This window comes from Triticum aestivum, chromosome 1B, assembly GCF_018294505.1.
Source record: "Triticum aestivum cultivar Chinese Spring chromosome 1B, IWGSC CS RefSeq v2.1, whole genome shotgun sequence".
Taxonomy (NCBI): Eukaryota; Viridiplantae; Streptophyta; class Magnoliopsida; order Poales; family Poaceae; genus Triticum; species Triticum aestivum.
The window spans coordinates 440,675,318-440,687,244 of record NC_057795.1 but is presented as its reverse complement, the minus strand read 5'-3'; the positions used below and the strand labels follow the sequence as shown (position 1 = coordinate 440,687,244).

The following is an 11,927-nucleotide window of genomic DNA, read 5'->3' as shown; positions in this document are numbered from 1 at the left end:
CTTGGCGTGGATGCGGGCGAAGCCCCCAGGGGTGCGGCGCGGGCGCACGGCGACCGTGGCCGGAGCAGCGGCACGGCGGGGCCGTGGTAGGAGGTCGGGCCGGCGACGAGGGGGGGTACGGTGGAGGGGGCCGGCGACGACATGCAGGGCAGAGAGGGGCGAACAGGGGCGCCACGGGGCCGGGCGCGGTGACCAACGGCGACGGGAGGCGTGGTCGGGCGCGGGGAGAGGACGAGAGGGAGCGCGGGGAGGGGGGGGCGCTCCATGGACGCGGCCGGCGCGTGCGTACGCGGCCAGGGCAAGCGGTGGACGTGGCCTGGGCGGCCCTGGGTCGCGGTGAGCTCGGCCGACGCAGGGGAGGCGGGCGCGTGCTCGCGCACGATAGCGTGTCGCGCGGGGCGAGTGCGGTGGCCGAACGCACGAGGGGCGCACGGCGCGCGCCGTCGGGCGTGGCGACCGCTGTGCGGGGCCGCGGCTGGGTGCGGACAGCGCCGGCGATAGAGGGAAAGGGGGAGAGGAGGGAGCTCACGTCGGGGGGGTAGGGAAACTGGCAGCGGGCTCGGGGACGTTCGGGGGGGACGACGGGGACGACGTGCGTAGGGGGGCAGTCCGGCGGGGGAGGGCGAAGCAGTCCGGTGGCGGGGAGCTCCGGGCGCCGGCATCGGCGGCACTTCCCGGTCCAGGAATGGGGAAGAGGTGGAGGACGGCGGTGAGCGACATGTGGCGGCGGGGCGAGGTGCGGTCGGGGGTGAGCCCCGATCCAGATCGGGAGGGGGGCGAGAGGGACGAGGGAGTGGGGGTCTCCTCGATCCAGATTGGATCGAGAGGGGGGAAAGTGGGGCGACGGGGGGTTAGGGTTAGCGGGTGTGAGGGGATAAGGGAGTGGGGTGGGTCGGCCGGCTGGGCCAGTGGGCTGGCCTGGCTGTCAGCTGGGCCGGTTGGCCCATTGGGGGGGTCCCTTTTCTTTTCTTTTGTTTTTTTATTTATACCTTTTATTTATTTTACTCTTCTGTTTTAAATCATTTTAAATTACTTAGGCATTTTATAAAAATGGGTTTGTTGCACCATAATTACCTTTGTAATATTTAGTACAATCCAAACATTTTTGTTTTAATTTTTGCAAACTTTTATTGTTATCATTAATTTGAATTTTGAATTTTGGACCGGTTTTCTCCTAACGATAGCTTAGCAGCAGTAATCGTGGTGACGTGGCATCATTCGCGTGGAGTTACTGTAGCCTAATTATCCGGGCGTCACAATTCTCCTCCACTACAAGAAATCTAGTCCCGAGATTTACGTGGTAGTGTAAGGGGGAAAGATTTGATTACGAAATTCTAACGAGTCTTCTCGTTCTTGGCTGTCCTTTCGATGAGGTTGATCCCTTTCATTGATGTCTTCATTTCTCTGCTTCAAGTCACCATGATCAAGTCTTCATCCTTTCTTCGGGATCTCCATCGTCCTACGAACGCGACCAAGGGGAAAAACTCTGGAAGAACGCATCTCCACAAAGCTGGGCATCTAACGGTGAACTCAATGGGAAATACACAAGGTACCCCACGAGTTGTATCTCAATGAATTCGTTGAGTGCAATATACGATGGTACCAAAGTTTCAAATGGGTAGGCAAACATTCGATGACTAGACAGAAGCTGGATTGGGGGTTTGAACAACGAGAATAACATGGTGTTTGATTCCACGATGAATAATGGTATAGCATTCAGCTCATGAATCACATACGAAGCCAGGTGCAAAGGATACATTAGAATCCGGATTATAAAGGAGAGTCAGGTTTCGATCCAGTGGATCTGTGGGTTATGGGCCCAACATGTGGGTTGAAAGTAGGAAAGGTGGTGACATCTTGCACAGCCGCGACAGGGAGGCATGTCAGTGGATAGCTTTTCAGCTATGTCGGCAACAATGTCGGTACCAAGGACGAGGAACAAAGAGAAAACATTTTCCTGCTCGTTGAATGAGGCGAACCAATTGGCAAAGTTCTCACCCATAGGTGGTTACCGGAATGTCATCAACAATAGTAACAGGGTCTTACAGACAGAGTGGTACCACAAGGTGCTTACCTAAGCAGGGAATTATTTCTGCTCAGTTAAGTCAGATTACAGGAAAGGTTAAACAAAAGAATGGAAAGGAAAACATGATTATCAGATTAAACAGACCAATGAAAAGAAAAATTGTGATTACACACAATTATTAGGAGTATATCCTTCTCATGGGCAAGCAGAACATGGCATACAGGGTAGGAGAGCAAGTACCCGACCATTCAGATAAAGAGGCAAGGATTAATCAAGATGTTACCCATACAATGGTGTTTGGATAACTGACCAAGAAACATTTAGCATCGCGCCTCCAATGTTCTTGTTAATGAGCGGGGTATCATAGTCATGCTTCGAGGTAGCAATGATATGGTGTTTCAATCAAGGGTCTGACTTTGGATACACAAATGATCCATCAGGAGCAACTTATAAAATAAGTTTTACAGTTTCCTCCAGGAAGAATGGTTATCCTTGCAAAAGAAATTATAATGATAGGTCCTCCAGCCGGGGGGGTGCTAGGCATGACATCATATTACCGGGTCATCAAAGGACCAACATCATAACTCCTGGAAAGTTGTCCCAACCATCATATCTGACCGAGATTCAGATCCGGTTGGTGTCATGATACCTCAGATTCAGGATGTCCGAGAAGAAAAGGTGCAACACAAATAGACGAAAAGATATTTCAAGATTCTCAGGAAATGAACTATGGAAGCAAGTTCCAAAACTAGAGTTCATCATTAAACCAAGGAGAGGATGAGGAAGTGGCTGACGGACTCAGCGATAATTCAACGAGGTATCCAAAAAGATGCATCTCCTCAATTATGTGGATAAGGAGATAGCATTTGTCCGATCAAATGATATAATGAAGCATGCTCGAGGACAACATACACAATTAAACATTGGTTGAAAGGTGCGCCCGAAATATGGGTTGGGCTGCACGACCAATGTCAGAATGGTGATTCAATAATCAATAGTCTAAGAATGAACGGTTGACCATTAACTTCAAAGCAATAGGGTTGCTAGAAGTACAGAATCCAAACAGCATAGTTCACTTGTTGGTACCCCGGTTGGAATCAACCGAGGACCAAGAAAGAATGGTGCTGGTGAGAAGTATCACTATACCAAGAATTTCTTAAGAGGTGGAGCAATCCTCACCACATCCTTGATATTAAAAGATGGTAATACTCCAAGGTAAGGAAAAAAATGTTGGATGGTAGGGATCTCAAGGTATAACTCAAAACACGAACAATTTTGTGTTGAACGGAAGGCAAATAAGTGGTCAAAGGTAACAGAAATCATCAGGGGCAAGGATGGTATTTCTCATCATGAACTCAATTGATATCATGGAAGAGCTCATAAGGTTGATGATAATCATGACACATTTGTCGAGAGATTTCATGAAGATGTAATCAATCAGTGACGACATCAAGTCAAAGGAATAATGAAGCGGAAGGTTATTGGAACCATGGGTAGGACACAAACTTGAAATCAAGCTTGTTGTTCAAGGCGAACTGATATGACGAGGAAGATCGACGTAAGTTTAGCTCATCATCGAAAATTGTGCTCCGAAAAGGAGGACCAGGTAGCACGGTTTAAAATTTAGCCGATCAGGCTAGGAAAGACTTAAAGGATTAATAAAATCGTAAGCAACGAAAATTACTTAGGGTTATCGAACCAAAATGTGGAATCGTTGTTCTCGATTGACGACAACCCAGAACCCGAGAAAATTGGAATCTGTGAGAAATAATAGTTGATGAAGAACCCATAATAAGTTATGCAGCCCCATGATATTCTTGAGATACCAAGGGGGTAATACTCGACGACAAATCAAAGTAGAGGTTGGACTGGGGTATTACTCTGTAGAAGACCAGTGCTTAAACTTGCACGAGAAATGGTATTTAAAGGAGATCATGGTCGGAACCACGATTGCAAAAGGCCAGATCCCAGATATAGGATGTACTTATACCAAGGGAATAATGAATTTAAGAGAAGCTTTAATGATAAGATCTACATCGTGTCCATGGGCATGAACACAAAGTTCAAGGTCGACTCCCACTTCCATAATGCATAACCTTCCATTCACTTCTCGTTCTCAAAGAAGTTGTATGGTAGAAAATTATCTGCTAAACACTAGAAGGGTTGACTTGTTAAAACCTTCCGGTTCATACGGTTTTTAAGGAAGGTATAGGTTCAACCCAATGGGGCTTCTTAGAAACATATACCACAAGTTTCAAGAGTAAATATCACAAGCTCGAAAGCAGAGCAAGGTTGAGAAGGTAGATGATACAATTTACCAAAGGCATTATGTATCCAAGGGAAGGCTCACAAGGTTATTGAATATGAAGGACAATGTCGGATAAAATACATTAAAGGATCTGACGATCCATAGCAGAGCTGATGTGAGCATCGGCACACAATCAGAGGAAGTAACAATGCAAGGGCATTGGATTATAGAAACAACTAACTAATCCAGAGCTCAAATGCAAAGGAATTATGACTTCCAAATTAAGGGAACAGAAGCAATGTTCTGATTAGGGGTGGATAAGTTGAATAGCCTTAGGGGTACTATCGATGGCATTTGGATTGGTTGAGAACCAACTCTTGTTTAAAATGATGTCTGAGCCGGAAAGATAATTTAAAAGGATCAACTGATGATTGTGTGCATTCGCACTCATGTTGAATCAAAAGGATCAAAATGACGATGCCTAAGGATACTAACGAATATTGCCAGACATATGGAAAGCATCCATCATGCAAGTAGACAAGTATGACAGAGCAATAAGCTACTAAGGATTTTTGGGGGATCGAATAGTATTTTAAAGACCATTGTGAAACACATGAACAATTGGGGGATCAGCGGATACTCGATAAGTGCGAGAATTATCCATAGGGGTATTCAAGTGACAAAGAACAGCAAGGCGGTAAGCTCAAAGGATTATCGAAACAACGACGAGTGTTTCGAGGTATCTGGTAATAACAAGACCAACTGGGGATGAATGTAAGAATAACAACTGCAAGTAGTTATCCATAAGGGTTGACAGTGGAAGGGGAATTGCAAATGCGATGAACATAAGTTCTCGGGTTAACAGCGAAGAGTATCTTCAGGGTCTTCACGTGCCGCGGACGATCATCATTAATAAGGGGCTCTCCGAGTGAAAGTGATAACCAGATCCTAATGTTAGATTTAGCAAAAATCATTTAACCCGAATAGAAGAGAGATCAGAGTCCCAGAGTATAGGTCGAGGAATAAAAGATCCTAATACCACCCAATGGCGACGTGGGCACGTAAGGCACACAGCCAAGTTAGTAAAAGTTTTGCAATGACTAGACTCAACTTTGGCCAAGGAGTTGGAAAGGGGGATTCCTACAGGCAGTCGCTCTGATACCAACTTGTGACGCCCCCGATTCAATCGTACACTAATCATGCACGCAAATGTGTACGATCAAAATCAGGGACTCACGGGAAGATATCACAACACAACTCTAAAACATAAATAAGTCATACAAGCATCATAATACAAGCTAGGGGCCTCGAGGGCTCGATTACAAGTGCTCGATCATAGACGAGTCAGCGGAAGCAACAATATCTGAGTACAGACATAAGTTAAACAAGTTTGCCTTAAGAAGGCTAGCACAAACTGGGATACAGATCGAAAGAGGCGCATGCCTCCTGCCTGGGATCCTCCTAACTACTCCTGGTCGTCGTCAGCGGGCTGCACGTAGTAGTAGGCACCTCCGGTGTAGTAGGAGTCGTCGTCGACGGTGGCGTCTGGCTCCAGGGCTCCAGCATCTGGTTGCGACAACCAGAAAGAAAGGAAAGGGGGAAAGGGGGGAAGAAAGCAACCGTGAGTACTCATCCAAAGTACTCGCAAGCAAGGAACTACACTACATATGCATGGGTATATGTGTAAGGAGGCCATATCAGTGGACTGAACTGCAGAATGCCAGAATAAGAGGGGGATAGCTAATCCTGTTGAAGACTACGCTTCTGGCAGCCTCCGTCTTGCAGCATGTAGGAGAGAGTAGATTGAAGTCTCCAAGTAGCATCTCCAAGTAGCATCTCCAAGAGCATCGCATAGCATAATCCTACCCGGCGATCCTCCCCTCGTCGCCCTGTGGAAAAGCGATCACCGGGTTGTCTGTGGAACTTGGAAGGGTGTGTTTTATTAAGTATCCGGATCTAGTTGTCATAAGGTCAAAGTACAACTCCAAGTCGTCCTGTTACCGAAGATCACGGCTATTCGAATAGATTAACTTCCCTGCAGGGGTGCACCAACTTACCCAACACGCTTGATCCTATTTGGCCGGACACACTTTCCTGGGTCATGCCCGGCCTCGGAAGATCAACACGTCGCAGCCCCACGTAGGCAAAACAGAGAGGCCAGCACGCCGGTCTAAACCTAAGCGCACAGGGGTCTGGGCCCATCGCCCATAGCACACTTGCACGTTGTGAGGGCGGCCGGAAGCAGACCTAGCCTAGCAAGCATTCCAGTCCAATCCGGCGCGCGCCGCTCCGTCGCTGACGTCTGAAGTGCTTCGGCTGATACCACGACGCCGGGATACCCATAACTACTCCCACGTAGATGGTTAGTGCGTATAGGCTCGTAGCCAACTCAGATCAAATACCAAGATCTCGTTAAGCGCGTTAAATATCCGCGAACGCCGAACAGGGCCAGGCCCACCTCTCTCCTAGGCGGTCTCAACCTGCCCTGTCGCTCCGCCACAAAGATCCACTCGCGGGTGCTCCACCAGCCGACCCGTCTTTGGTCACCACATGTATCATGTATAACGTATATAGTATATACCCGTGATCACCTCCCGAGTGATCACGGTCCGATAGTATAGCACAGCAGACGGACAAGAATGTAGGACCACAGATGGAAATACTAGCATCCTATACTAAGCATGTAGGATTGCAGGTAACGGTAACAACAGTAGTAGCAAGGACAGGCTATGCATCAGGATAGGTATAACGGAAAGCAGTAACATGCTACACTACTCTAATGCAAGCAGTATAGAGTAGAATAGGCGATATCTGGTGATCAAGGGGGGGGCTTGCCTGGTAGCTCTGGCAAGAAGGAGGGGTCGTCAACTCCGTAGTCGAACTGGGCAGCAACAGCGTCGGTCTCGTGGTCTACCGGAGAGAAGAGGGGGAAGAAACAATGAATACAATGCAAACAAATGCATATCGATGCATGACATGACAAGTAACGATGCTAGGTGTGCCCAATCGCGGTAGTAGGTGATACCGACGAAGGGGGGAAACATCCGGGAAAGTATTCCCGGTGTTTCGCGTTTTCGGACAGATGAACCGGAGGGGGAAAGTTACGTGTCTGATATGTTGGAGGTGTGTGGTGGACGAACGGGCTGCGTATCCGAGTTCGTCTCGTCGTTCTGAGCAACTTTCATGTTGAAAATATTTTAATCCGAGTTACGGATTAAAAGATATGATTTTCTAAAGATTTTATTAATTTCTGGAATTTAATTAATTATTTAAATTAATTCGAAAATGGAATTATGACATCAGCATGATGTCATGCTGACATCAGCAGTCAACAGAGTTGACTTGGTCAACCTGACCAGTGGGTCCAGTGGGACCTACCTGTCATACACTGTTTAGGTTAACTAAAGATTAGTTCATTTAATTACTATTTAATTAACCTAACTAGTTAATTAAATTAATTAAACCGGATTAATTAACTTAATTAATTCATTAGATAATTAATTAATTAATAATTAATTTTATTAAATCATTTTTATTTTTATTTATTATTTCTATTTTTAATTCTCCTTTTTTTAACGTTCTGGGCGTGGGCCCCCACTATCATTGGCCCACAGGGGGGCCTTGCGGGTTTCGGGCGCATGCGACGGTTGTCGCCCGAACGGGCGCTTGGCGTGGATGCGGGCGAAGCCCCCAGGGGTGCGGCGCGGGCGCACGGCGACCGTGGCCGGAGCAGCGGCACGGCGGGGCCGTGGTAGGAGGCCGGGCCGGCGACGAGGGGGGGGTACGGTGGAGGGGGCCGGCGACGACGTGCAGGGCGGAGAGGGGCGAACAGGGGCGCCACGGGGCCGGGCGCGGTGACCAACGGCGACGGGAGGCGTGGTCGGGCGCGGGGAGAGGACGAGAGGGAGGAGCGCGGGGGGGGCGCTCCATGGACGCGGCCGGCGCGTGCGTACGCGGCCAGGGCAAGCGGTGGACGTGGCCTGGGCGGCCCTGGGTCGCGGTGAGCTCGGCCGACGCAGGGGAGGCGGGCGCGTGCTCGCGCACGATGGCGTGTCGCGCGGGGCGAGTGCGGTGGCCGGACGCGCGAGGGGCGCACGGCGCGCGCCGTCGGGCGTGGCGACCGCTGTGCGGGGCCGCGGCTGGGTGCGGACGGCGCCGACGATAGAGGGAAAGGGGGAGAGGAGGGAGCTCACGTCGGGGGGTAGGGAAACTGGCAGCGGGCTCGGGGACGTTCGGGGGGGATGACGGGGACGACGTGTGTAGGGGGGCAGTCCGGCGGGGGAGGGCGAAGCAGTCCGGTGGCGGGGAGCTCCGGGCGCCGGCGTCGGCGGCACTTCCCGGTCCAGGAACGGGGAGGAGGTGGAGGACGGCGGTGAGCGACGTGTGGCGGCGGGGCAAGGTGCGGTCGGGGGTGACCCCGATCCAGATCGGGAGGGGGCGAGAGGGACGAGGGAGTGGGGGTCTCCTCGATCGAGATTTGATCGGGAGGGGGGAAAGTGGGGCGACGGGGGGTTAGGGTTAGCGGGTGTGAGGGGATAAGGGAGTGGGGTGGGTCGGCCGGCTGGGCCAGTGGGCTGGCCTGGCTGTCAGCTGGGCCGGTTGGCCCTTTGGGGGGTCCCTTTTCTTTTCTTTTGTTTTTTTTTATTTATACCTTTTATTTATTTTACTCTTTTGTTTTAAATCATTTTAAATTACTTAGGCATTTTATAAAAATGGGTTTGTTGCACCATAATTACCTTTGTAATATTTAGTACAATCCAAACATTTTTGTTTTAATTTTTGCAAACTTTTATTGTTATCATTAATTTGAATTTTGAATTTTGGACCGGTTTTCTCCTAACGATGGCTTAGCAGCAGTAATCGTGGTGACGAGGCATCATTCGCGTGGAATTACTGTAGCCTAATTATCCGGGCGTCACAACTAGCTAGCATGATGTAATTAAATTAATTAGATTCTTAACAAATGTAGAATAATGGTAGAACGAGAAGGAGCATGCAATGGGATTCAGAAGCCAACAAATTATGCAAACATGGTAGAGCAGAGGACCCCTAGCATTGCCACTGGATTTACAATAAATAATCAGTTAATCACTAGGCATGCGAGTTGACTTTCGGTCCATCGAGGCTCCCTCCAACAACTCTCATCTCTTAGGTACACGTGTATATATATGGTGGGATCTCCCTCATGGGTATTTCAATTGTTGGTGATGGTCATCATTGTACCTCCCCTCTTGCTTTACCATTGTCTTAGGGGAGGAGAAACAACAGTGACCACCTACATCGACAGTCGGCATCCGTCAACTAGCTCTAAACAGTCCACCTTACAGGTATTTCGACAATCGGTGATGGTCGTTCCTTCTTTTCCTTCCTTGTTACCAAGGTCGGCACGGGAAGGAAAAAAAGAATGACCACCTACGACAACCGTCTTGGGAAACATAGTAGAAAACCAAAAAAATCGCACCTATGATCACCCAAGATCACTTTGAAGATGCATAACGGGTTGGGATCACGATCGTTACCGTCACCGAGTTGCGGCAGAAGAAGAACGTGTCGGTGTAGATTGTACTTGGAGTTCCTCTAATCATGATTGAACGATCCCTCGTACCGTCCATGAACAATCACTCGAACCGAAGACCGAAAGCACGACCTCTCTACTTGGTTGCAAGCGTGCAGCCTTCACGATCCAGCAGCGCTTCGTCATCCAGAGATAATCGTCGCCGGAGAATTAGAGGGAGGATATTAGAACCACACTGAGATTCTAATTATGAGGACAAGAGGATTAGCCTATCTCTAATTAGTCAACTAGGACCAACTAGAACTAGAACTATAAAACTAGAGGAGGCTCCATAACTTGTATGGAGCTGCAGTGGTCGTCGTTGACCCTTGAATAGATCTGAAGCAACTGACACAACATCTCGTGATCGTGCATGTACGATAAGAACCCTAACCACACCGCCTCAATGAGACGGCAGTAATCTATGCGTAGGCTCCCTTGACTATGCCAAGATGTACAAACTTGAGTAGGATTGGATCCAGAAGAGAAACTCGAAGAATAAGTGCCGCCATCTGCCCAAAGCGCCACACATGTGAGGATTAGAAAGCCCTAACCTAAACTACTAGCTGGAGTGAAGGCACTGTGACTCTCCTCCCTGCCACTAGCAGACAAAGAGGAAGCGATCTATGGGCTCGCCGACGAAACATTGGGGAGAATTTATCCTAGCAGCCGAGGGGAAGAGAGAGGGGTGACGGAGGAATCATACCATTTGAGCCTTTTTTCATATATTTCCCGATGGTCTGGAAAATGCGTGGAGAGAAAGTCACGAATAAACACAGTAGACATTTCTTAGACATATTGATATCCTTCTGATCAGATCATCTCATTCATTTTGCCCTTTCATGAATCATATGTTTAGATTTGTGTTTGGTAGCTTGTTAGCACTTAGCAGTGAATTCGGCATAATTATTTGTCGGTCGCATATATAACAAAGAAAATATAGCAAAACTACTTAAAATTCTACTAGTATGTCTTTTTAGGGAACTTAAATTCTAGTATGTCAGTACGTGTAAATAGATATCAAAAAGGAAAGATACATGGCAGATGGCAAATCTAATTAAACGACTGCGTCGGTGTATAGTGTACACATTAGAAGTAAATATCGTCCAGACAATTTGTTGGATTCTGAATACTGGCTAGCTAGGCTGGCTGCTCGGCAGTCAGCACACACGTGGTCTGCGACGCGGAGACCCGATCATTCTCTTCCACGACCTCGCCGTCCTCCCCGTCGGCCTCCGCCGCGTCGCTGTTCTCCAGCCGCTGCCGCTCGACGCGATCGCTCCTCCCCTTCTTCGCGGGCACCACGTCGTCCGCCTCCCGGAAGTCCTCCATCCTGAACTTTGGCTTCCACAACGGCGGCTCCGCCCCCCTGGCCCGCTTCCTCGACGACCCGCCGGCGCCGTAAACGTCCCTCAGTGCCCGGATGTTGGCGAGCAGCGCGTAGAACCTCTCCACCTGCTCGTCCTCGCCGCTGCCGCTCTCCTCGGGCGTGCCGCTGCCGCCGGCGACAGGCAAGTCGGACAATGGCGCTCGCGGCACCTCCGGCACGGACGTCGTGGACTCGCCGTCTCTTGCCACTGGTGAAGCCTCGTGCCTGTCCGCCGCGGTGGCATCCATCGCCTCTGGGGCCCGGCCGATCGTCGTGGTCCGGCGGATTGCACGCGCGCGCGAGAGAGAGGGAAAGAGGGAGGGAGACAAGACAAGACAGAGAGGATGAGTCGGTGAGGCTGTCGAATAATACGTCGGGCTAATTTATAGGCGTGCCGGCCGCCGTGGGTGCTGGCGTCGACTGTTCATATTGACGTGCTCCTGGCGATGAAAACACCGAAGACTTTGGGCACTCCGTGGGCATAATTGAATACCACTAGTACTGTATGAGTACTACTCGTACGCAGGGAGTAAAATTCACCGTGTATTTTCTTCAAGAAGAAACGACCTACTAGTAGTGTAAATACAATTCAAAGTCCTCGCAGCAAAAATAAGAATACAATTTCGAGTTGACACTGGCGCTGAATGAACCTGGCTAGTCTCCCCGCAAAAATCAGAAGAATGGACCTGGCTAGTCAAGGCAGGTTAGGGAGATTAATGGTTTGATCGAT

At 49.4% G+C, this 11,927-nt stretch overlaps 1 protein-coding gene across 1 annotated transcript; it reads right to left on the bottom strand.

The window, feature by feature from the left end:
- Positions 1-10,873: 10,873 nt before the first annotated feature.
- On the bottom strand, positions 10,874-11,537 carry LOC123092354 (NRR repressor homolog 1-like). The gene has a single exon (XM_044514121.1). The coding sequence runs from the start codon at positions 11,443-11,445 to the stop codon at positions 10,969-10,971; it is 477 nt and encodes a 158-aa protein (XP_044370056.1). The 5' UTR covers positions 11,446-11,537; the 3' UTR covers positions 10,874-10,968.
- Between the last annotated feature and the right edge of the window lie 390 nt (positions 11,538-11,927).